Source organism: Pelobates fuscus, chromosome 7 (assembly GCF_036172605.1).
Source record: "Pelobates fuscus isolate aPelFus1 chromosome 7, aPelFus1.pri, whole genome shotgun sequence".
In the NCBI taxonomy this organism is placed as follows: Eukaryota; Metazoa; Chordata; class Amphibia; order Anura; family Pelobatidae; genus Pelobates; species Pelobates fuscus.
Genome location: NC_086323.1, coordinates 37,158,282 through 37,180,177, shown reverse-complemented (window position 1 = coordinate 37,180,177; position 21,896 = coordinate 37,158,282). Strand labels below are relative to the sequence as shown.

Here is a 21,896-nt window from a genome sequence, read left to right as displayed (position 1 = left end):
TTTCATTGGACCAGTGATGTTCAACTGCACTGAAGATGTCTAAATGATGTCTCCCCTGATTCTCAAGTCATATATTTAAGAAATAGAGTCTACAAATCTCAGACAGTTCCAATGTTAGACATCAGTGGACAAGTATTATGAAGTTCATGAAATGGAGATAAAGCCAAGCTGCACAATAAAAAAAATTAAGCTTTCTTTTGATTTGAAAAGTAGGAAAAAAAAAAAGACCTTTAGCAATATGTACTCCAAGCTTTTATTCTGTTTATTTCAAGGAGACAAAAAAAAATAAACTGAATTTGCCAGTTCACAGATGCAAATTGAGAAGTTTAAAGTAACGCATACATATGCACTTTTGTAATAATTTACAGATACAAACTAAATGACAAAAACTACAATTTCACAAAAAAATTGTAAACATTTGTTGCACACCTGTCAGTCCTTTTTTTGGCTAAGTGCTCTTATGATGACAAATAAATTAAAACAAACAACTAATTTGGACTATTTCCAGACAGTACAAAAAAAATAAAAAAATTTAAAGGATGCAGAAGTGGAAGAATTTAGTGGTACTTGACGAACAACCCTTTAATACTTACACACCCTAAAAAACATGGAATTCGACTGTGCATTGAAATTCCTTCACTGCAGACGGTTAGCGGAACTTTGGGTCTTTCAGCACCAAGTGGAGCCATACAAAATAACTTGTGCTCTTATTCAGATTGTATACACAATAAATGTTTCAATGTTATACCCAAACATTTACATTCTTGTTGAGGGGGGAGAAATGTGGGGATCCAAGAAAAAGGTCTACGCGTGACTGATCGGTAGCTGTGTCATGGAGTGAGGCAGGAGAGACTGGAGACCAAGCGCAGATGGAGAATGAGCTGAAAGAGAGAGCAGAATTAGTGTAAGCAAAAGTCTACATAGCTGCAAGTCAAAACAAACTTAGGAAGGAGCAGGTGGATCAGTCTAACCCTACACACAATGGTCCCATGTCTCACCAATGATGGAGTCCATTCTATATTCACATGTAACTACAACCCTTCCATGAACTATTTACATTCTAGCTTTAAAACAATAGCAAGTGGAGAGCCATAGGGGAAGCCATGAGAAAGTGCTCAATGCAGATGTTCTCAGCTATCTTTATTTCCTCCGGCATAACCAGATTAACAAATAAATATGGTAGGCAGGAACAAAAATGCTTAATACATTCAAGACCTGATCAGTCCTTAAAGGAAGGCAAGAGACTGGGAGGAACCTCTGCATCTGGCAGCTTCTAGGACTATTACGGTTAAGTTATTTTTTTTTATATTGCTTAAACTAGAGTCCCAAATTTATCCTCCTCACATTAAGAGCCATTTATAATCCACTGGCAGTAAAGATCGGATCCGTTAAAATCCTATGCCAGCTTAAAATGTGCTCTTTGTTAAGATTAGAGTCCTGCTAATGCCAAGTAGAAAAATGACCATCAACATTCCATGCCAGTGCACAGTCTATTTCCTGTTAACATGCTGTGCCAGATGGTGCAATACCCATCAACATCCCATGCCAGAGCATGGTCTAAACTCCATCAGCATCCCATGCCAAAGCATGGTCTAAAATCCAGTAGCATCCCATGCCAGAGCACAGTCTAAAATCCAGCAGCATCCCATGCCAGAGCACAGTCTAAAACCCATCAGCATCCCATGCCAGAACATGGTCTAAACTCCATCAGCATCCCATGCCAGAACATGGTCTAAACTCCATCAGCATCCCATGCCAGAGCATGGTCTAAACTCCATCAGCATCCCATGCCAGAACATGGTCTAAACTCCATCAGCATCCCATGCCAGAACATGGTCTAAACTCCATCAGCATCCCATGCCAGAGCATGGTCTAAAACCCATCAGCATCCCATGCCAGAGCATGGTCTAAAATCCATCAGCATTCAATGCCAGAGGATGGCCTAAAATCCATCAACATCCCATGCCAGAGCATGGCCTGCAAGGAGCAGAGCCTCTTGAAGACTTTCAGTAACCAGTGACTGCTTAAAGAGACACCAAAAAGTATATACAAGAATACAAAAACAGATCCTAAGCTACAAAGGGTCTTACAGATCAGTCTGCAGCCACTCAAATATTGCTGAATTACAACTCCCATGATTCTTTCAATGAAAGAGATATCAAGGGAATCATGGGAGTTATAGTTCAGCAACATCTGGAGTGCGCAGGTCTGACAGCTCTACCCTGTAGAAATGAATGTCACCTGAGCATGCAACATGCGCATATACATTGACTTCAAGGCTGCACATTCTAGGCACAAGGCCATTGTTTAAATACATCATGTGAAAATGACTGCTAAACCTACTACAACGGAGTTAGGCAAACTGTTTAATCTGGAGTTGTTAAAAGATCCATTTGCCAATTCCTGTCCTTCCATGGTTTTCACTGGAAACTATCCTAGGTTAATCAGGGGTTTTGAAAATAGTTCAGCACTCATCACAATTCAAGCTGTAGGTTACAGTGTACCTGTTCAAGTTTCATTAACAAGTGAAGCAGATTTTAATAGGGCATTTGACAAAGCTCTGGGGGCAGAGAGAGATGCACAATATGCGTGTATGGTGAGGCAAGACAGAGAGGGAAAGAAATGCTAAGCAACTAAAAGTTACAGAAAGCCTTCGAAGGATTTTAAGATTTGATTTGTTTTAAGTGTTTTTAACTCTACTTGAGAAATAACAGCTACCAACAGTCTCTCTCTGTGGTCCGATTTATACCTGGTGTATCCGCTGAACTCAAGGAGCTTGAAATCTCCAGGGCTCTTAAAGCGAGTGTGGCACACAATCCACTCAAATGCAGTGAGTTTGATACCGTAAGTTTTAACTGTAAATGTCGACGCTCTGCACTAGATGTTATTATATTTGTATTAAAGGTTCAACGCAAGCAACTATTAAAGAACGTTTTATATAAGTATCATCAAGTTTGTATATGTTTGTTTTGAGCACCCACATTTTGGATTGTTTTATGTATGGGGGATATTTGCTTATATTCATTGTTGGCTGCTGCAATTTTGTCACAATAAGCACACACAGATTGCTATTTACTATTGCATTGCACTTTAAATTGATAGACTAGTTACACTGTTATTCTTGCAAGAAAGTGTTCTGCTTTGCACAAAATATTTTGCACTTTAAAGGGATATACACCTAATTTTTATTCCACTGCTTTTTTAGATTGTTAAATATTTGTGAGCGCCTGTTTTATCCACTCATTATTGGTTATCTAAACCGTTTACTTACTCGAGTGATTTGAGTCTGGTATCTCAAATGGAAAAAACCTATGAGCAAATTACATTAGCAAAAAAAAAAAAAAAGAAAGAAATAAGCACTTTTGCAATCCTTAATTTCAAAGTTGAGTAAATTATTTTGTTCATTTTTTGGAAACTTGGGGGGACTCCTGTATTTAACTAGGGACAGTAGCACTGGAGCGCTAGATAAACAGATTTGCATTCTTAACAATGTATTGTCCCTTTAAACCCTACTTTTATACATACAGCTTATGTAATATGGAGCCCTAAAGCAATGATACATGTTAGAATGTGAAGTTTGTGTGTTTATGGGTCAGTGTATCACAACCACATACAGTTGGAGCACACGGCACGCCACACAATGCACATCATGTAATGCAAGTAGATTGGGCTACCACTTTAGTCCCTTGGACTAATAGATTAAAACAAAAAATCCACACATACCTGTAGATTACTCTTCTATACAACATTATTACAAAGCATCCTCTTAATAATCAAACACACATATAAGATGGTTTCCTCTTCACCATTTTCCAGTATATGTCTTGACAATGGATTTAAAATGTATAAAGATTACACAAATGTGTGGGGAAATAAAGAACACTGAGGTCTGGGACAGTCAGTTAATGCACAAATCTGTGTATTCTGCCGTTCGCCCATATCATTCAAATTATTTTTTTGTTAACAGAAATGAGATTCCTATATTAAAAATGTATGCTATTTTTTCCAAGGGTTCCCTGGCTGGACAGTTCATCAGGGCCAAAAACAGGTTGAAACAATTAGATGAGAATATGGAAAATTAATACCACTTTAGAATATTAATCTGCAAGAAACATGCATTGGAATGTAAATCTCTCAGGCCATTATACAATTTATCCTAGAAATTCAATTTCCATAATATATTTAGTGGATTGAGGTTAGGAATGTATCACATGCCAGATTTAGCTCTTTGGGATGTTATTTTACACACGTTGAATATTAAACACTTTGCGGACAGAGTGGAATGGGGTGAATTTATTAACGGATTGATTTTGCATTAAAGAGTACATACCATCCATGTAACTATGCAAAGCAGTTAGCATCGGTCCATCTTGAGGTACATATGCAGAATAGGTCATTTCATCCAACATCGGTGGTGAAAGCCTTGAGGACTGTACGGCTGTCACTGGCGCAGTAGACGAATGATTAGGACTGACGTGTTTCTTGTGGCGTGCCCGACAATTCTGAAACCAAACCTGAAAATGGAAAACTGTTATGTCAAACAACCGCTCGCAGCCAACACGATACAGCACAGTAAGTGTTACCATAACCACTGTTAGATCTCTTGCAAATATCTAGTAACCATCTACAAACTAAAGATAAAGGAAAATAAAAATAAAAAAATTACAAAACGAAAAGAAGTTGTTTATTAATGTCTTGGTAAAATTATTTGTTCAGGATGTGATGCATCAGTTTCACCATGATTGCACTATTCAAAGTAGAGGTTGTATTTAGGAAGTACCTGCACTCAGGATTCTGTGGACTGTAACCAAAATAACTTTTAGCCAAGTAAGACATGACTTAAAATGGACAGTAGTCCATAGTATCTCCAGTGTTCACAGTGAGTAGGGGATAAATCTCCTTCAACCAAAATGCTCTTAAAAAAAATGGGCTTATAGCTCGGAGAAGCCACTGTCCCAAAACCAAGACTGTGTCCTAAACAGTAAAACAACATTATAGCAGCTGCTATTACTGTGAGAAAACCTTTAATACACCGTTTCCACAGCAACATACATACATTTCAAATACTGCTGCTATTAAGAGCAGGACCATTCAAATGGCTTGCTAGGCTCAAACGAAAGCTGTGCCAGCTACATTTGCTGGACACCGAGATCACTGCGCAACTGCCTTATGGACTCTTTCTCAGATGCTAAAATGTTCCACTTGGATGCACAAGAATTAGGCAAATTATTATTTTATTATTTATATAGCGCCATCAGATTCCGTAGCGCTGTATATGAAATCTATATCAAAGATCTTGACCTGACAAATGCACTAAAATACGTTTACTCTTTGGACATCAGCAAGTCTTTGTACATAGACTTTCACATCAATCATTTACCTGTATTACACGCCTGCTTAGGCCTGTCCTTTCAGACAATTTCTGTAGGGTCTGTGCATCTGGGTTGTTGTCTTGGGCAAATTGTGCTTGCATGACCTGTAATGGCAATAATCACAGTAAAACCAGATGTCTGATTCGGTGTAGCATATTTGCACATGAAGGTGCCAGGTTAAAAATAAATATATAAAAAAAAAAAAAAAAAATCCAAATCCACTCCTGTTTATCTATTCTTTCACGAACAATTGCCTTCCACAACTCTTATCCTTCTAAATGCATTGGTCAGAAATAGCTAAAGGAAAAAGATGATATGGTTTCTTTCCAAGTTATTACTATTTTGCACCTGTCCCACAAAATCTGAATAATACATTTAAGACACCAAATACAATTTTGAGAAATAAAATATAGTATTTATGAACAGTATTCAATGTCTGTTACAATCTGCAGTTGTGTGTTTGTGTAGAATAAAACAAAAATTAACTCATAAATGGCATGGCAAACAAAATAATCTGGATATTCAGACAATTACAAGATTGTAATCTCTCTCCAGTTTATGAACACAAACCAAGGAACATTTGAGCTCTGCACGAAGACCTAAAGAAAAACGCACCTGGAGCTGGTCTGCCGTGAAGCTGGTCCTTGCTCGCTTAGCAGGCTTAGGCTGATTAATGTCTTGTTCGGTTAACAAGGCTCCTTCTACACTAACTCGATTCCCTGAGACGAGAGGGAAATAAGGATTCCGTTATTTTTTTTCTACATCGTTCAGCTTTGAATAATTAATCACCGATGTTTATCTTGGCTGAGCTGTTCCGAGAACATACCATTTTCCACGGCTCTTTTTAAGTTGTCCAACATGCAGTCGTAATGCACTCGGCAAACCACTTTTTCTTCTACCAAAGCAAACTCTTCTCCCGTGGACAGCTGCCTCTTGCAAGAATAACAGGCAAAACACGCCAAGTGATAGACATTCCCCTTAGCTCGCCGAACCCAGTCAGTGGAATGGATGTGCCGTCCACATCGGGAACAGCGCGTTCCATATCGTCTAGTGGCACAAAGCACAGTAAAGACATTACGCTTTCCACAGTCACAATCTGCAGACAGAACACCATGTGGAAACAGGCAAACACACAGTTATGATGAATACATACATGTATAGTACCTAAAATAATCAAGTTTGCAGAATATGTCTTTATCTTTGATGTAACAGCTGGTATGTCTTCCCAGGGAGGTTCTGCACACACTACAGGACAGACAACGGACGTGCCAACAGAGGTCATTCACCTGCGAAAGACAAGACCAATAAAAGTAATACTTTTAACTCCAAAGCCTCATCTCACACTCATACTCACTTATAGGAACAGTGATTGTGATGCTCTACATTTAACATCCTGCAGAAACTCCCACGACTTCCAGGTACTGACTGAAGCTTGGAAGATACTTCACCTCATGTATTCTTACATTGCTACTATATCATCATGTGTTACTATTGAATTGTTTCCAATTATACCTGTAGTTTGCCACTGTAATTTTCTATGCATGCAGTTTTTATCATCGTCATTTAATGTTTCTGACCAATATTTCATGTACACAGTTAAGATTTTGGGTGATAGGATTTGGTTGCTAAAAAATTGTATATAATACATTGCAACTCTGCCTCCCCCCACCCCCTTCTTCCACATAGGAAAATATTGTATTCAATACTATCCTATGACCTTCCATGTCAAGTGACAGATATTCCATGAGAGCAGCGGAAGCGCCTCTAGAGGCCATAAGGAGGACAGCCACTAGGTGAATTTAACCCTGCAATGCAAACGCTTAAGCTTCTAAGAAAACATAACAGCAATTTTTAATGTTGTAGAGTTAAAGTTAAAAGGACAGGACCACTGCACCAAGAGCACTTCATTGAGACTTCATGGCCTTTTAAAAGGATAAACAGAAGTGGTTGCCAAACCAGTCCTTACAACCCACCAACAGTCCAGATTTTGTCAGTACCTCCATTGGAATAATAATAAATAAATAAAACTACATAAATCCAGGATTGTTGGTGGGCCGTGAGGTCTGGTTTGGGAACCAGTGATGTACATTGTTGCTTTTAAAAACAGGTCATGCAAATATGGTAGTCTGAAACCACAAACAAAAAAAACAAAAAAAAAAAAAAGGAATAAAAAAGTCAAGCAAATACAAATTACTTTTTTTTTAAAAAAAAGTATTTGATTGAAGTGTTCAGCATATTTAACGCCCTCCACAAATTTTGTAATAACTGAAATGATTACATTTCTAGGGTAATTTTTATCTTGCCGTTTTTCTATTTTAATATTGTTTTTATGCACATCTCAAAGTCCTTTACAAAGTTTGGTTAATATTTATCAATTTGCACATTTAAAGAGAATCATAGAAGGTTAACATTGGCAATTGAGGAGACATCCCCCCACATTAACCGGAAATACTATGTTGTAATGTAACATTAGCTCTCCAAGCTCCTGCTTCAAACAATGACCTGGCCTGGATTCTATATTATTCAAAAAACGTTCCCCGTAAACATTTGAAATTAGGGATAACAGAAATCCTATGTGAAGGGGCACCCAATATATTTACAGTAATATTTTCTTAACGTTCTTCAAGCTAATGCCACATACTCTAAACTCAGTGAGTTTAATTAGAATTTACATAGCAAACAAGAATATGGCAAGCCAAATCATTGGGATTAGGGAAAACTGATTCAACCTCACAACATACTTTCATATACCAACAACAACAAAAAAAAGTCATCTATCCACAAAAAATACTTAAAGTCATAAAAACATAGGGAGAAAGTTAGACACAGACAATCTGTAAAGAGAAACCAAGGTTTAAATTCAACTAGGGTAAGTGATTCTGGACAGGTTAGTGGTCACAATAATCCTGTAAATCTTTGAATGTATCCAGCGTTATTAAAATCTGTCCCATTTCTATAAACCAGTCTAAAATTCATGATATGCTTAGTTTTTACACAGTCAGGGACACAGATTGTAAACACAATTACCACTACATGTAACGGGATCTAAAGCATACATTTCAGCCATCAACAGAACTTGCAAAACATGCTCAATACAATTTCCAACACGTGGTACAATAATGTTCTCTTGAGATAATATAAATAAAACTAAAAATTCCTTCTGGTTGTCTGATTATTGGAGGTCAGTTTTGGAATATGTTTTCAGATGCAAAATCCTACAAATGGTAATAGAAACTTTGAATGTGTACAGTAGTAACCACAAGTCTTGTAGTTAGTATTGAAAAATAGCTCTAAAAATTTTGGGCCTCCATCTACAAACCAGTATCTATACGTTGCTACTTACTGAAAGGTTAACATATGCCACCAAAAAAAAACAAAAAAAAAAAAACACAAAACAAAACAAAACCTGCATAGGTAATGGACAATATAAATTCTTGATAAACTGAAATTCTGATCAACCCTCATCTAAAAAAAAATTTTTTTTTTAAATTTACAAAAAAAAAAAAAAAAAAAAACGACATTTGTAGACTTGGGTACATTAGGTAGGTGGTAAACTCACTTTTAAAACAGAATAAAACTTGGGCAGTTATGGGTGCTTGTGTCCATCTGCACTGAGCAAATTGAGAACAGGATTTGCAAAATAAACCAGGGGATAGCCAAAAAAAAAAAAAAAGTGCTCAAGCTACGCTACATTCTCAAGTCTACTGCAGAGTGTTTTTAAAATGCAGCTTTCATTCACAGTTTTATGAATAATTCCCTGAGTTCAGTTACCTTACGGTTCCTGATTTATCTGGATTCCAACACAGGTACAAATTGTGTTTTTTTCCCCCATTTAACCATCCATAACATACCTTTTATTGGTTTCCCAGACACTAACACCATATCTACACATTAAAAATATATCCGGTCCTAAAAAGTGTGTGGATTGGAGAAGAATTGGATATTTTGCATAAGCTGCACATTTTTTTTTTGTAAAGAGCCTTTTCAGGAGCCATATATTTACCCCAATGGCCTGTCAAATTTCAATTACTGTGTGCAAATGTCAATTGCTGCCAAAAAAAAGCTTGTAAAGAGTGGAATATGTTTTAAAAGCAAAGAAAAGCAGAAAGTGAAAATCACTGGAAATAGTGCATGCTCTATAGCAGCACAATGGTGCCAACATTTAGCATTAACATTTAATTGTTTTCCCCAATTAAAGATCCTGTTACTGCAGTTATCTTGCTGCACGTGGCATTTAAATGCTCTAAAAATTACTGGTGCGACCGACTTCCAGATCCCAGGCTCAGCTTACTTTATATGGGAATATTAGAAAAATACGCATTCTACAATGTCAGTTCCATCCCTGTTGCTAGCCTCTAGCTAAAACGCATGTTTATTTATATGTGTGTTGGAATTTGTGAACTTTTTCTCAAAAAGAGCACAAAGTGCTAATACCAGATAATTAACCAAACACGTGCCGTAATGGCAGATGTGCAGTGGGGGGTGGAATAAACACTAAAAATAAAAAATACAAAATGGTTGCAATTTATATCATGTATGCTCGCATAACGAGGACAGATTCGAGAACGTAGCAAATCAACGCTAAACCACTAACTCGACTCAAACCCATATTGTTTTTTTAAATAAAAACCAAGAAGAAAGATAATCACACCATAAAAACCTTTGGTAAAATTTGATACAAGCATAAACTGGTGTCCCATCACTAACAAAGCAACACTAGCTTTAAAAAAAAAAAATAACAAAAAAATAAAAAAAATGTATGCAGATGCAAATCTATAAATCCTCACCTCTAGTAACAAAACAAAGATATAAGAAAATGGAATTTAAATTTTACTTTCTTTATTCTTATCAAGATAGGCTTTTATCAATTGTTGTTCTGATTTCAATGTTATTTGCATACAAGATTCTTTTTGATAGCTGGATAGGTTTATCAGTAAATCTGGCTAAATTAAGTCAGCAATTCTGTACCAAGACTGATTAAGCAAATTACCTAATGAAAATTTGAAGCAGAGCAAAATGTAATGTGGTACATTAAACAACAAAATATAAATCTGCATTACAAAATGCAGGCCAAGAGTCGCAAACTTGGAAAAAATTATTTTTTTTTCCTGCCAAAACAGCTAGTCTTAGCTTGACTATTTAAGACAGACGTCTGCAAATTGGTTTTTAACCCACTTCATCCCAAATGCTATCGGAATGGAACCTGATGTTTAATTTAAGACAGACTAGTCACTAGTGCATGCATCCGAACAAAAAAAACTAAAAAAATTATAAATAAATAAATAAATAAAAAAAATAAAAAAAAAAAAAAGACTTTCACTGAACCATCAGAATCACTACCAGGCTTCTGTGATCTCACCATCTCAGGGTAAGATGGGCCATGTTAACCCCTTCATAATACCAAAAACCTTTGAAATTCTGCCAAAGCTAGAAAGTAATGAAGGTTAAATTATAGAGCGAGAACACACAATCATCGAACATTGTTTTATGGAAAATGCATTTTATCAAGGACAAAAATGTAATTTAAAAGCAAAAAGCAAAGGGAATTAAAAACAAATTCCCAGTTTAATGTCAAGTTTATTCAGTAATATGTGAATTGCTGGAATATTAAGACTGAAGGCAAAATAGCTGAAAATGGAGCTAGGATTTAATTTTGTTTACTTGGGGCTAAAATTAAATTCCTGATAATTCATAGTTTTGTGCATAACTAAATTCTAGAGAATGTAATATTTTTATAAAATATATAACAGATTGTCAGCACTGGATAAATTGAAAAATTATTACAGAGAATGAAGACAGACAAGATACAGATTTTGAGATCCCAGTCCACAAGTGTACAGTCTATATCAGCTGACAAATGCTGGGCGCACTGATTGTCACAGTCTGTATTTTAACCTCAGTCTAGAATCCCAGTAACTGTACAACAGAAAGCAGGTCCACAGTCTGTAGAGCATCAGAAAACCATCATTAAGTAGATACAAGCCAACTGACAACCCAACACAAAGAAATAGCACATGGCTAACTACAGCATGAATACAAAATAAGAATGGCAAGAAAAATTCTCTCAACTTTTTACCTAATTCTGAAATTTTGGTCCAGAAAATTGTGATTTGATTGTAAATTAACAGTTTAGCAAAAAATAAATAAATAATAATCCTTATGCAGTGACATCTACATGTTTAAATACAAAGATTCAATGGGAATGATTAGTATGGAGGGTACACAGTGCATAAACCATCAATCCAAATACACCTAAATAATAAAGACCTAAACCAGAGAAAGGTGCTCCCTCATCACAATTCCGTTCACTATGGAGTTAATATATTTCTCTTAATAGAAACAGAGGAGCACTATATCTATATCTATATATCTTCATTACAAACCTGAGGAAATATATAAAAAAAAAATACACAATAAATACAAAAATAAACAGAGTAAAAAAAAAAGATATATGTCAGACAGCAATATAAATAAATCCAGCCATACGCAATAGATCCCTAGTATAACACCCTTCACACCCCAATATATCAAAAAGCATGAGAGGAAAGGAAAAAGAAAATAAGCTGTATAGCAATATGAACTGGGAATAAAGAATAAAAAAAAAGGACGGACACCAAAAAAATTAAAACATTTTAAAAAAGTCACAGTTTTTTTTCCTCTATGAGCCTCTCTCAAGGAAGTAGACACATGAACCATAAACCCTTTTATACCTTATTGGGGATTACCAAGAAAAGCGCTCACCAATGGTCACATGACTGCAAATGAGAGCATCTTAAAACATGCATAAAAGATAAATGAAAGAAAAATAAAAAAAAGAAAAGAAGAGGGGAAAGGAAGAATAAATGAATAAACCATCAATACCAGAAAGAATGTGCAATGAATAAACTTTGGATGTGATATCTGCAATATAAGAATCCAAATATAAAGTCAAATATTCTGCACTCAGTCGAGATTTGGAATGCACATGTATTCCAACAAGATACAAAAAAGTCCACATTCCCCTATAACAAAAGGGACAAGAAATTGTGGCATCAATAAGTCATCAAAACAAAAATACATGCAAGGGAAGGGAAAACCTGTGATGATATGATCCAGATGCTCAAAATCATACATCTAAAGTGTAAAATTTTTAAAAAATAAGAAAGAAATCCAGTCGAGGCGTGGAACGCAATTGCGTTCCAATGGAAGGACGTCCTACAAATGGCACCAAGAAAAGGCTTGGAACGCATATGCGTTCCAAATGACAATGATAACCCCCCCACACACACATTCGTTAGAGTCAAATACACATAGCATCCAAGCAAAACAAAAATAAAAATCCATGCAATATGATATATTAATAGAAAACCGTATGTATCTAAGAACATCTGATGTTGAATCGTGTGCATGTGTCAGTCACATGACATAATATACCTAAAACCACCCCACTAAAAACCAAATTACGAAGACCAGGGAGACTTTTTAGTGTGTCTTATATTTTTTTTTTCCCCAGTTCATTTTGATATGCAATTTATTTATTTTTTTCTCTCATGTTTTTGGATATATTAGGCATATATTACGCTTACTAGGCATATGGCTAGATTTACTTTTATTACCGTCTTCTGATAAATATCTTGTGTGAAATTTTTTAATTTTTTTTTTTTTTTTTAATAGAGTACCGTATGCTCCTCTTTGCTTCTATAAGTTATATTTTCCTTTGAAACTTTTACCAACTATGAAGAAAAGCAGAACAGATTCTAAAAAAGGAAGCGTAGAGGAAACAATACAAGAAAGGTACGTTTGGGGTGACCGACACTGATATGAGTTGCTGGGGATACAAAGTAAATTATAAGAGAATTGCATGTTTTAGGCCAAAATACTCAAACAATTTTTTTCAAGTAAATTTGGCTAACATTCTAAAATTTACTTTAAATCTAATGAATAACCCCAGACAGTCATTGTATCAGCAGTGGGGGAAAAAAATAAAATCTGACCTCCAGTACCGATCTGGTAAAAGCATCTTACCTTTAGCAAGTATTTATCGACTATCTCCAAGCCGCAGCTGCTGCAGATACTCTTGCCCTGGGTAAGACCAGCTGATGTCATGGAACGAGGTGAAGACGATGACACAGGGGACAGAGGGGACGATGAACATGAATCTTCATCCAGAGCTGCTCCTGGACTTCCTTGGAGCTAATGGAAAGCATAACAGCATGAGAATAAGGAAGGACTGTGTGGGATTTCCACGGAATGTCTGTTCAACCAACTAAACTGTTCACACGATTGGTACCACAATATTTTTATCAGTTACATTTTTTAGTTTTGATTTCTGCCACTAACTTCTCAGTACAAATGATAAATATTTCTCTCTGCTAAACAACAATGATGATTTGCATGGTTACAATAAACACTTAGATCAGAAAATGCTTTGATAAAGCATGTATTAAAAAAAAATTTGAAAACTTCTGCAGAATTGTAACAGGAATGCACCTGCAAATTAAACTGGTTTCCATGGTGATTGTACTAATTTTCACTCACTGTGTAAACTGCCAAAGCATCATGAGAGATGTAGTTACCAAAAGTCGAGGGCCTACCACTTGGCCATTTCTGGTTTACACTTGAGTATATATATATATATATATTATTTTTTCACTAAAGTGGGAATTCAAAGGGAATTTCATATCCAAGGCCAAAATGGGAAAATTCTCCAAATCAGCAATGCTTCCAATACTTCCAGTTCCACCATTTTGGCCTTCAATTGGAAATTGTGGCAAATGCTAATTTAGTGGACCAGGTAAAAGAAAAGAAACAACAATCTGAGCTAGAAACCTTGTTGCCCTGAGTAATTACAAAAAAAAAAGGAAATTCAGTGACTTGTGTTTACTGGCAAATACTCCACTCCCTATCCATACAGGGTTATTTACCAAGCTTTAGATTGTAGCAAATGGAAATAAATATTTAGTAGATATATCCAAAATGAAAGCATGCATGTAAAGGGACACTCCAGGCACCCAGACCACTTCTGCCCATTGGAGTGGTCTGGGTGCCAACTCCCATCACCCTTAACCCTGAAACTGTAATTATTGCAGGTTTTATAAACTGCAATAATTACCTTGCAGGGTTTAAATCCTCCTCTAGTGGCTGTTTATCAGACAGCCACTACTGGGACTGCCGTGTTCTTAATAATGCTTTCCTATGGGGAGGTCTAGTGCACGCGGCCATTGCAGCGCATACGCCTTAGGTCTCCACCGCCGGAGCGTGGGTAGAGCCTGACCCAGCGCCGAGGGACATCGGCGCTGGATTCAGGTAAGTCACTGAAAGGGTTTTAACCCCTTCAGCAACATGGGATGGGGGTGGGCGAGAGGGGGGAACTGCAGGATTCTGCATTGCCAGGAAAACGGGTTTGTCCTTCTGGCATTGGAGCGTCCCTTTAATTGTATTTTTTTTGTTGTATAACTAAAAATGCTTGCAAAACCTGCAGTTCTCTTGGCTGCTGCCTTTGCAATCCCTCCCCTTCTGACCCCACCCAGACTTTCTGTGGCTGTTCAATCACAGACTTCCCAATGCAGCTCAATGAGAGGTCCTTTGAAAAGCAGGTACTCTGGGCAATTGCTGACTCTTCAGTTTAGCTCCACTGAGCTAACCAAACCAGGAAGTAATAGGACCGGCTGTCTGACAGCCAGGGTGTGTAAACAAGGTAATTTATAAAAGTGTCCATTTCTATTAAAATTAGCACAATTTATAAATTGATAAGAGGACACACTCTTTACACAAAACACTAAAGCAAGGCAAGCTGCTCTAGGGGTTTGAGTTCCTTTAAAGAATTGTTCCAAATCAGTTATTTTGGCCTACCTTTTGCCAGCTAGCTATAGTTTGAGATTATGACTCTCACAGGCAGCACCCAGCTTCCAGGCCTCACATATACAATTCCCCCTCAGAGCTTACATCTGTCACTGCCCACTAGAACATTTTTATATACAAACCACATCCAATACCCCCATAACATCCTGCCACGTGGAACCACCACCCATCATACCACATCTACCCAGATACTACTTAAATTCAGCCACCTAGACCTCCTTACATACCACCACAATCGCACCTCAATCCCAGTCATGTCCCCCCCACAATATCACCTCAATCCAGTCATGTGCCCCCCCCCACAATATCACCTCAATCCAGTCATGTTCCCCCCCCACAATATCACCTCAATCCAGTCATGTTCCCCCCCCACAATATCACCTCAATCCAGTCATGTTCCCCCCCCACAATATCACCTCAATCCAGTCATGTTCCCCCCCCACAATATCACCTCAATCCAGTCATGTTCCCCCCCCACAATATCACCTCAATCCAGTCATGTTCCCCCCCCACAATATCACCTCAATCCAGTCATGTCCCCCCCCACAATATCACCTCAATCCAGTCATGTTCCCCCCCCACAATATCACCTCAATCCAGTCATGTTCCCCCCCCACAATATCACCTCAATCCAGTCATGTTCCCCCCCCACAATATCACCTCAATCCAGTCATGTTCCCCCCCCACAATATCACCTCAATCCAGTCATGTTCCCCCCCCACAATATCACCTCAATCCAGTCATGTTCCCCCCCCACAATATCACCCCAATCCAGTCATGTTCCCCCCCCCCACAATATCACCTCAATCCAGTCATGTTCCCCCCCCCCACAATATCACCTCAATCCAGTCATGTGCCCCCCCCCACAATATCACCTCAATCCAGTCATGTGCCCCCCCCCACAATATCACCTCAATCCAGTCATGTCCCCCCCCACAATATCACCTCAATCCAGTCATGTCCCCCCCCACAATATCACCTCAATCCAGTCATGTCCCCCCCCACAATATCACCTTAATCCAGTCATGTCCCCCCCCACAATATCACCTCAATCCAGTCATGTCCCCCCCCCACAATATCACCTCAATCCAGTCATGTCCCCCCCCAATATCACCTCAATCCAGTCATGTTCCCCCCCCCAATATCACCTCAATCCAGTCATGTCCCCCCCCCCACAATATCACCTCAATCCAGTCATGTTCCCCCCCCACAATATCACCTCAATCCAGTCATGTTCCCCCCCCACAATATCACCTCAATCCAGTCATGTTCCCCCCCCACAATATCACCTCAATCCAGTCATGTTCCCCCCCCACAATATCACCTCAATCCAGTCATGTTCCCCCCCCACAATATCACCTCAATCCAGTCATGTTCCCCCCCCCACAATATCACCTCAATCCAGTCATGTTCCCCCCCCACAATATCACCTCAATCCAGTCATGTTCCCCCCCCACAATATCACCTCAATCCAGTCATGTTCCCCCCCCCCACAATATCACCTCAATCCAGTCATGTTCCCCCCCCCCACAATATCACCTCAATCCAGTCATGTTCCCCCCCCACAATATCACCTCAATCCAGTCATGTTCCCCCCCCCCACAATATCACCTCAATCCAGTTATGTGCCCCCCCCCACAATATCACCTCAATCCAGTCATGTGCCCCCCCCCCCACAATATCACCATAATCCAGTCATGTCCCCCCCCCACAATATCACCATAATCCAGTCATGTCCCCCCCCCCACAATATCACCATAATCCAGTCATGTCCCCCCCCCCACAATATCACCATAATCCAGTCATGTGCCCCCCCCCACACACAATATCACCATAATCCAGTCATGTGCCCCCCCCCACAATATCACCATAATCCAGTCATGTGCCCCCACCCCCACCCCCACAATATCACCTCAATCCAGTCATGTCGCCCCCACCCCACATACCAGGACTGTCTCCTCGTTTTTCCGGCTGCGCCCCATGGCTGCTCCTCTCCCGCACTCCTCGGACATTAGGGCCACAAACTGCGGGGTAAAGAGAGGGTATTAAAACCAGTGAGACCCGGAACGCGCCAATGCTTCGCGCGATGTACTAAGCGATCGCGCTGCCCACCCTTCCTCAATCACTACCCACGTATCGGCAGACTTTCCGCCGGCGATAGTTAGTGTTGACCTGGGGGGCAAATAAAGCTGCACGTGACAGGCTCCTCCCCCAAGGGGGGCAATTAGAGCTGCACGTGGCTGACCCCTCCCACCAAGGGGCAATTAGGGAGGCAGGTGATTTAACTCTTCTGATTACTATTAATTGGCACAAACCAGCAGAATGTGTGCAGCCATGGGTAATTGAAACAGATACAAAAGCACATTAATAAGAAACTTTTAAAAAAAATGACAAATTAGTATTTACTAGCAGAAACCATTACAGAACACAGGGATTTTATTTAACATTAAAATATCCTTTGATGACATTTCTCAATACTTCTGTCACAGCCCCAAGTCTTAATAGACAAGTAAAATGAGGGTATTTGATATCACAGCACATTTAAAAAAAAAAAAAAAAAAAAAATTATCAATCAAATACCAATAGACAAGTAAAATGATATGTTACAAACTGATATCACATTTCTCATGTTATTTAACGTTAGGTATATATATATATATATATATATATATATATATATATATATATTCACATTTAATGGAATAAATATACATTATAATTATATATTAATATCAGACTTTGATAACGTTCTATTAATTATTCAGAGACTGCATCCCTTGTCACATTTAGTATTAAAATGACACTAAATTATATGTAATCGAACAGTTCGAGCTGTGTGGAATATTAATGTTATTATAGTGTTATTTTATATCGTATACACAATATTACAGCAAGCATGATATAGTCCATACCCACACTATAACATTTCTATCCCACGCTATATTGGACCAAATAATGCTCCACACTTGCTTTCTGTATCACACATTTATATTGTAATAGAATTATACTTGTGATTTAGTTTTGTTGCATTATAGATCACTGTACACACCGTGTATATATTACAATGCATCACCAATCCTATACCCGCGTACACCCCGTGTATATATATTACACTGTATCACTAATCATAAATAATACCCCAGTACACACCGTGTATATATTACAATGTATAACTAATCATAAATAATACCCCAGTACACCCCGTGTATATATTACACTGTATCACTAATCATAAATAATACCCCAGTACACCCCGTGTATATATTACAATGTATCACTAATACTAAATAATACCCCAGTACACACCATGTATACATTACACTGCATCACTAATACTAAATAATACCCCAGTACACACCATGTATATATTACACTGCATCACTAATCCTAAATATTACCACAGTACACACCGTGTAAATATTACACTATCACTAATCCCAAATAATTCCCCAGTACACACCGTATCACTAATCCTAAATAATACCCAATACACACTGTGTATATATTACATTGTATCACTAATCCTAAATAATACCCAATACACACTATGTATATATTACAATGCATCAATAATACTAAATATAGGATATAGGCTATACACAGTGTGTACTGGGGTATTATTGAGGATTGGTGATACATTGTAATATATACACAGTGTGTACTGGGGTATTATTGAGGATTAGTGATACATTGTAATATATACATGGTGTGTACTGGGTTATTACAATGTATCACTAATCGTAAATAATACCCAGTACACACCTTGTATATATTACACTGTATCATTGATACTAAATAATACCCCAGTACACACCATGTATATATTACACTGTATCATTGATACTAAATACCCCAGTACACACCATGTATTTATTACACTGTATCATTGATACTAAATAATACCCCAGTACACACCTTGTGTATATATAAATAAAAAAGTGCCATTAGTCTGCATTAATGTTAGTTTACACAAAAAGTATATATTACAAAGTAACACTAATCTGAAATCCATCCGTACTCACCATGTGTGTATTACAATGTATGGAATATTACTAGAGTACACACATTCAATATACTACACTGCGAGACCAAAATACCTACTAATCCACACAGCGGTTATTTCATTTCTAATTAACCCATTCTTCGAGAATCTGCGTAAAACTCGTGTGTTCTCCGAACAGAGCGATCCCCTTTATATATCACACATATTATATATTGAGTGAGTTATTGCATGCCCTTACCTTATCAGATGATACTGCAGGGATATCCTTATCTTCTAGTTTACATAAAAACATCTGCTCGCTCTTCCAATACATGGCCCGGCCAGACCAGCTCACACAATAACTCCACAAGGGCCCCAGCTCCGGAGTCCAGGTAAATCCAGGGCCCCAGATCCAAACACTATGCACCTACAACCTTCACCCCCTGGAAGCCCCCAGACCCAAACACTACTGCCCTAAAATCCTCACCCCCTGGCAGCCCCCAGACCCAAACACTACTGCCCTAAAACCCTCACCACCCCCTGGCAGCCCCCAGACCCAAACACTGCTACCCTAAACCCCTCAGCCCCTGGCAGCCCCCAGACCCAAACACTACTGCCCTAGAATCCTCACCCCTGGCAGCCCCCAGACCCAAACACTGCTACCCTAGAATCCTCACCCTTGGCAGCCCCCAGACCCAAACACTGCTGCCCTAGGATCCTCACCACTGGCAGCCCCCCGACCCAAACACTGCTGCCCTAGGATCCTCACCACTGGCAGCCCCCCGACCCAAACACTGCTGCCCTAAAACCCTCACCCCCTGGCAGCCCCCAGACCCAAACACTGCTGCCCTAGAATCCTCACCCCTGGCAGCCCCCGGACCCAAACACTGCTGCCCTAGAACCCTCACCCCTGGCAGCACCCAGACCCAAACACTGTTGCCCTAGAACCCTCACCCCCAGAACCAATCACAAGTGCCTTAGAACCCTCAATCCCTGACAGCCCCCAGACCCCCTGGTTACTGGCACCCTGTCAATTTACACACTCTAGGAGTCAACAGTCTGACCTTCACAGCCTGATCAGACCCTGTTAGCCCTCTGACACCAGAAGTCAGCCTGCAGGCCCCCTATCCCGGGCAGCCAGCCTGTAGCCCCCCCTATCCCGAGCAGCCCCTGACAGAGGACCCTCACACGCTGACAGTCAGTATGAAAGCTGGCAGGCTGCAGTAGGAATAAAAGTTTTGTTTTGGGGTGGGTGGGAGCTCTGCACACAGAGGGTTTAGCTTGCCCTGTGGCCCCACCTCCTGCTGACACTCCTCCCTCCCTGCCATACAAGGGGGTAATCAATCCAGCCAAAATACCCCTGAGAATTACCATGGGGGAGAGACTCAGAATGAACCTTAATATGTCCATAACACCCCCCCCCCTCCAAGTCGTGTTACACATCTCCCCCTACAGCAATGTAACTTGGAGGGCCAGGGCCTCCTCCAAGGGCCACAGGCTGAGACTGGCAACACTTGGGCACCTAGTTCCTGCCTGCGTTTGGCCACAGAGCTCCCCATTCTCTAACCCAACAGCTATCCCTTTGCCAAATCTGCAAATCCTTATTATAAAGCTAACTCATTAGGATAAAAGGGGAACATGTGAGGCCCACAGTCCTGTGTGATGACTAGCATGGAAATCACGCTCCAAAAAGAAGCAGTATGTTGCTAATTAGCATCAAGCCCCCAGCCTGACACTGAGAAAGCCAAATAATTGGAGTAAGTGCTCTAGCCCTGTCTGTCTGGGAGCAGTCTGGGATCACACAGCCCATGGGCACTGCCTGGCTCCCTTCTGACACAGCTTCTGCAACAGGTGAGGAGAAGGTTTGGGGGTACATCAGCCCATTCACAGGAGGTCACATCTGCCCTTAATCATAGGCATGAGATAAATAGACATATATTATATAGCATTTCATCTCTGGGGTAACATACATTCAAATTCCCATTATGCAGAAAAAACTCATTTGTTTTTTTATTATATGTTTTTTTTTGGGTTTTTTTAATGATAAACATTGAGTAAATGCTAATTTATTTTAAACCCAGTTTATACATTTTATATAGTAATGAAACTGCTGTGCAATATGCTGCACTATCTATCTATCTATCTATCTATCTATCTATCTCTATCTCTCTATCTCTCTCTCTCTCTCTCTCTCTCTCTCTCTCTCTCTCTCTCTCTCTCTATCTCTCTATCTCTCTATCTCTCTATCTCTCTATCTCTCTATCTCTCTATCTCTCTATCTCTCTATCTCTCTATCTCTCTATCTCTCTATCTCTCTATCTCTCTATCTCTCTATCTCTCTATCTCTCTATCTCTCTATGTCTATCTATCTATCTATATGTCTATCTATCTATCTATATGTCTATCTATCTATCTATATGTCTATCTATCTATCTATCTATTCTATCTATCTATTCTATCTATCTATCTATTCTATCTATCTATCCTCTGTCCATCCTCGACACCCGATTAAAACGAAGTTAGATGTAAACCTGGACGAGTTATTTCGGTTTCCAAATACATATTGAGAAAGTCATGTTTTTATTGCAGCCATAAACCCCCAGATCGAATCGTGTTTTGGCAGTGTACCCCGAAATATAACTGTGCATAGCTAATGGATCCGGCAAACAATGAATGGAGCGTGATACATAATCGAGTCCACT

General features: G+C 39.1%; 1 protein-coding gene across 4 annotated transcripts; it reads right to left on the bottom strand.

Annotated features, from left to right (window-relative positions):
- Positions 1 to 279: 279 nt before the first annotated feature.
- On the bottom strand, positions 280 to 19,680 carry LHX8 (LIM homeobox 8). Of its 4 annotated transcripts, none has more exons than XM_063427930.1 (9): positions 19,454 to 19,679; positions 17,159 to 17,236; positions 13,377 to 13,544; positions 6,537 to 6,658; positions 6,199 to 6,419; positions 5,988 to 6,091; positions 5,381 to 5,476; positions 4,331 to 4,514; positions 280 to 881 (listed from the first exon to the last, which is right to left on the bottom strand). In XM_063427930.1, the coding sequence occupies exons 1-9, from the start codon at positions 19,526 to 19,528 to the stop codon at positions 805 to 807; spliced, it is 1,125 nt and encodes a 374-aa protein (XP_063284000.1). In that variant the 5' UTR covers positions 19,529 to 19,679; the 3' UTR covers positions 280 to 804. The 4 variants fall into 4 exon arrangements, with proteins under 4 accessions (XP_063284000.1, XP_063284003.1, XP_063284002.1 ...); XM_063427933.1 differs by lacking the exon at positions 19,454 to 19,679 and adding an exon at positions 17,346 to 17,377; XM_063427932.1 differs by lacking the exon at positions 19,454 to 19,679 and adding an exon at positions 17,325 to 17,366.
- Between the last annotated feature and the right edge of the window lie 2,216 nt (positions 19,681 to 21,896).

Coding starts and splice junctions, on each gene's coding strand:
- LHX8 (XM_063427930.1), bottom strand. CDS start 19,528: ATGTATTGGAAGAGCGAGCAGATGTTTTTATGTAAACTAGAAGATAAG. Junction 6,092..6,198: donor AAAAAGAGCCGTGGAAAATG/GTATGTTCTCGG, acceptor CTCTCGTCTCAG/GGAATCGAGTTAGTGTAGAA. Junction 882..4,330: donor TTTGCATAGTTACATGGATG/GTATGTACTCTT, acceptor TCTCTCTTTCAG/CTCATTCTCCATCTGCGCTT.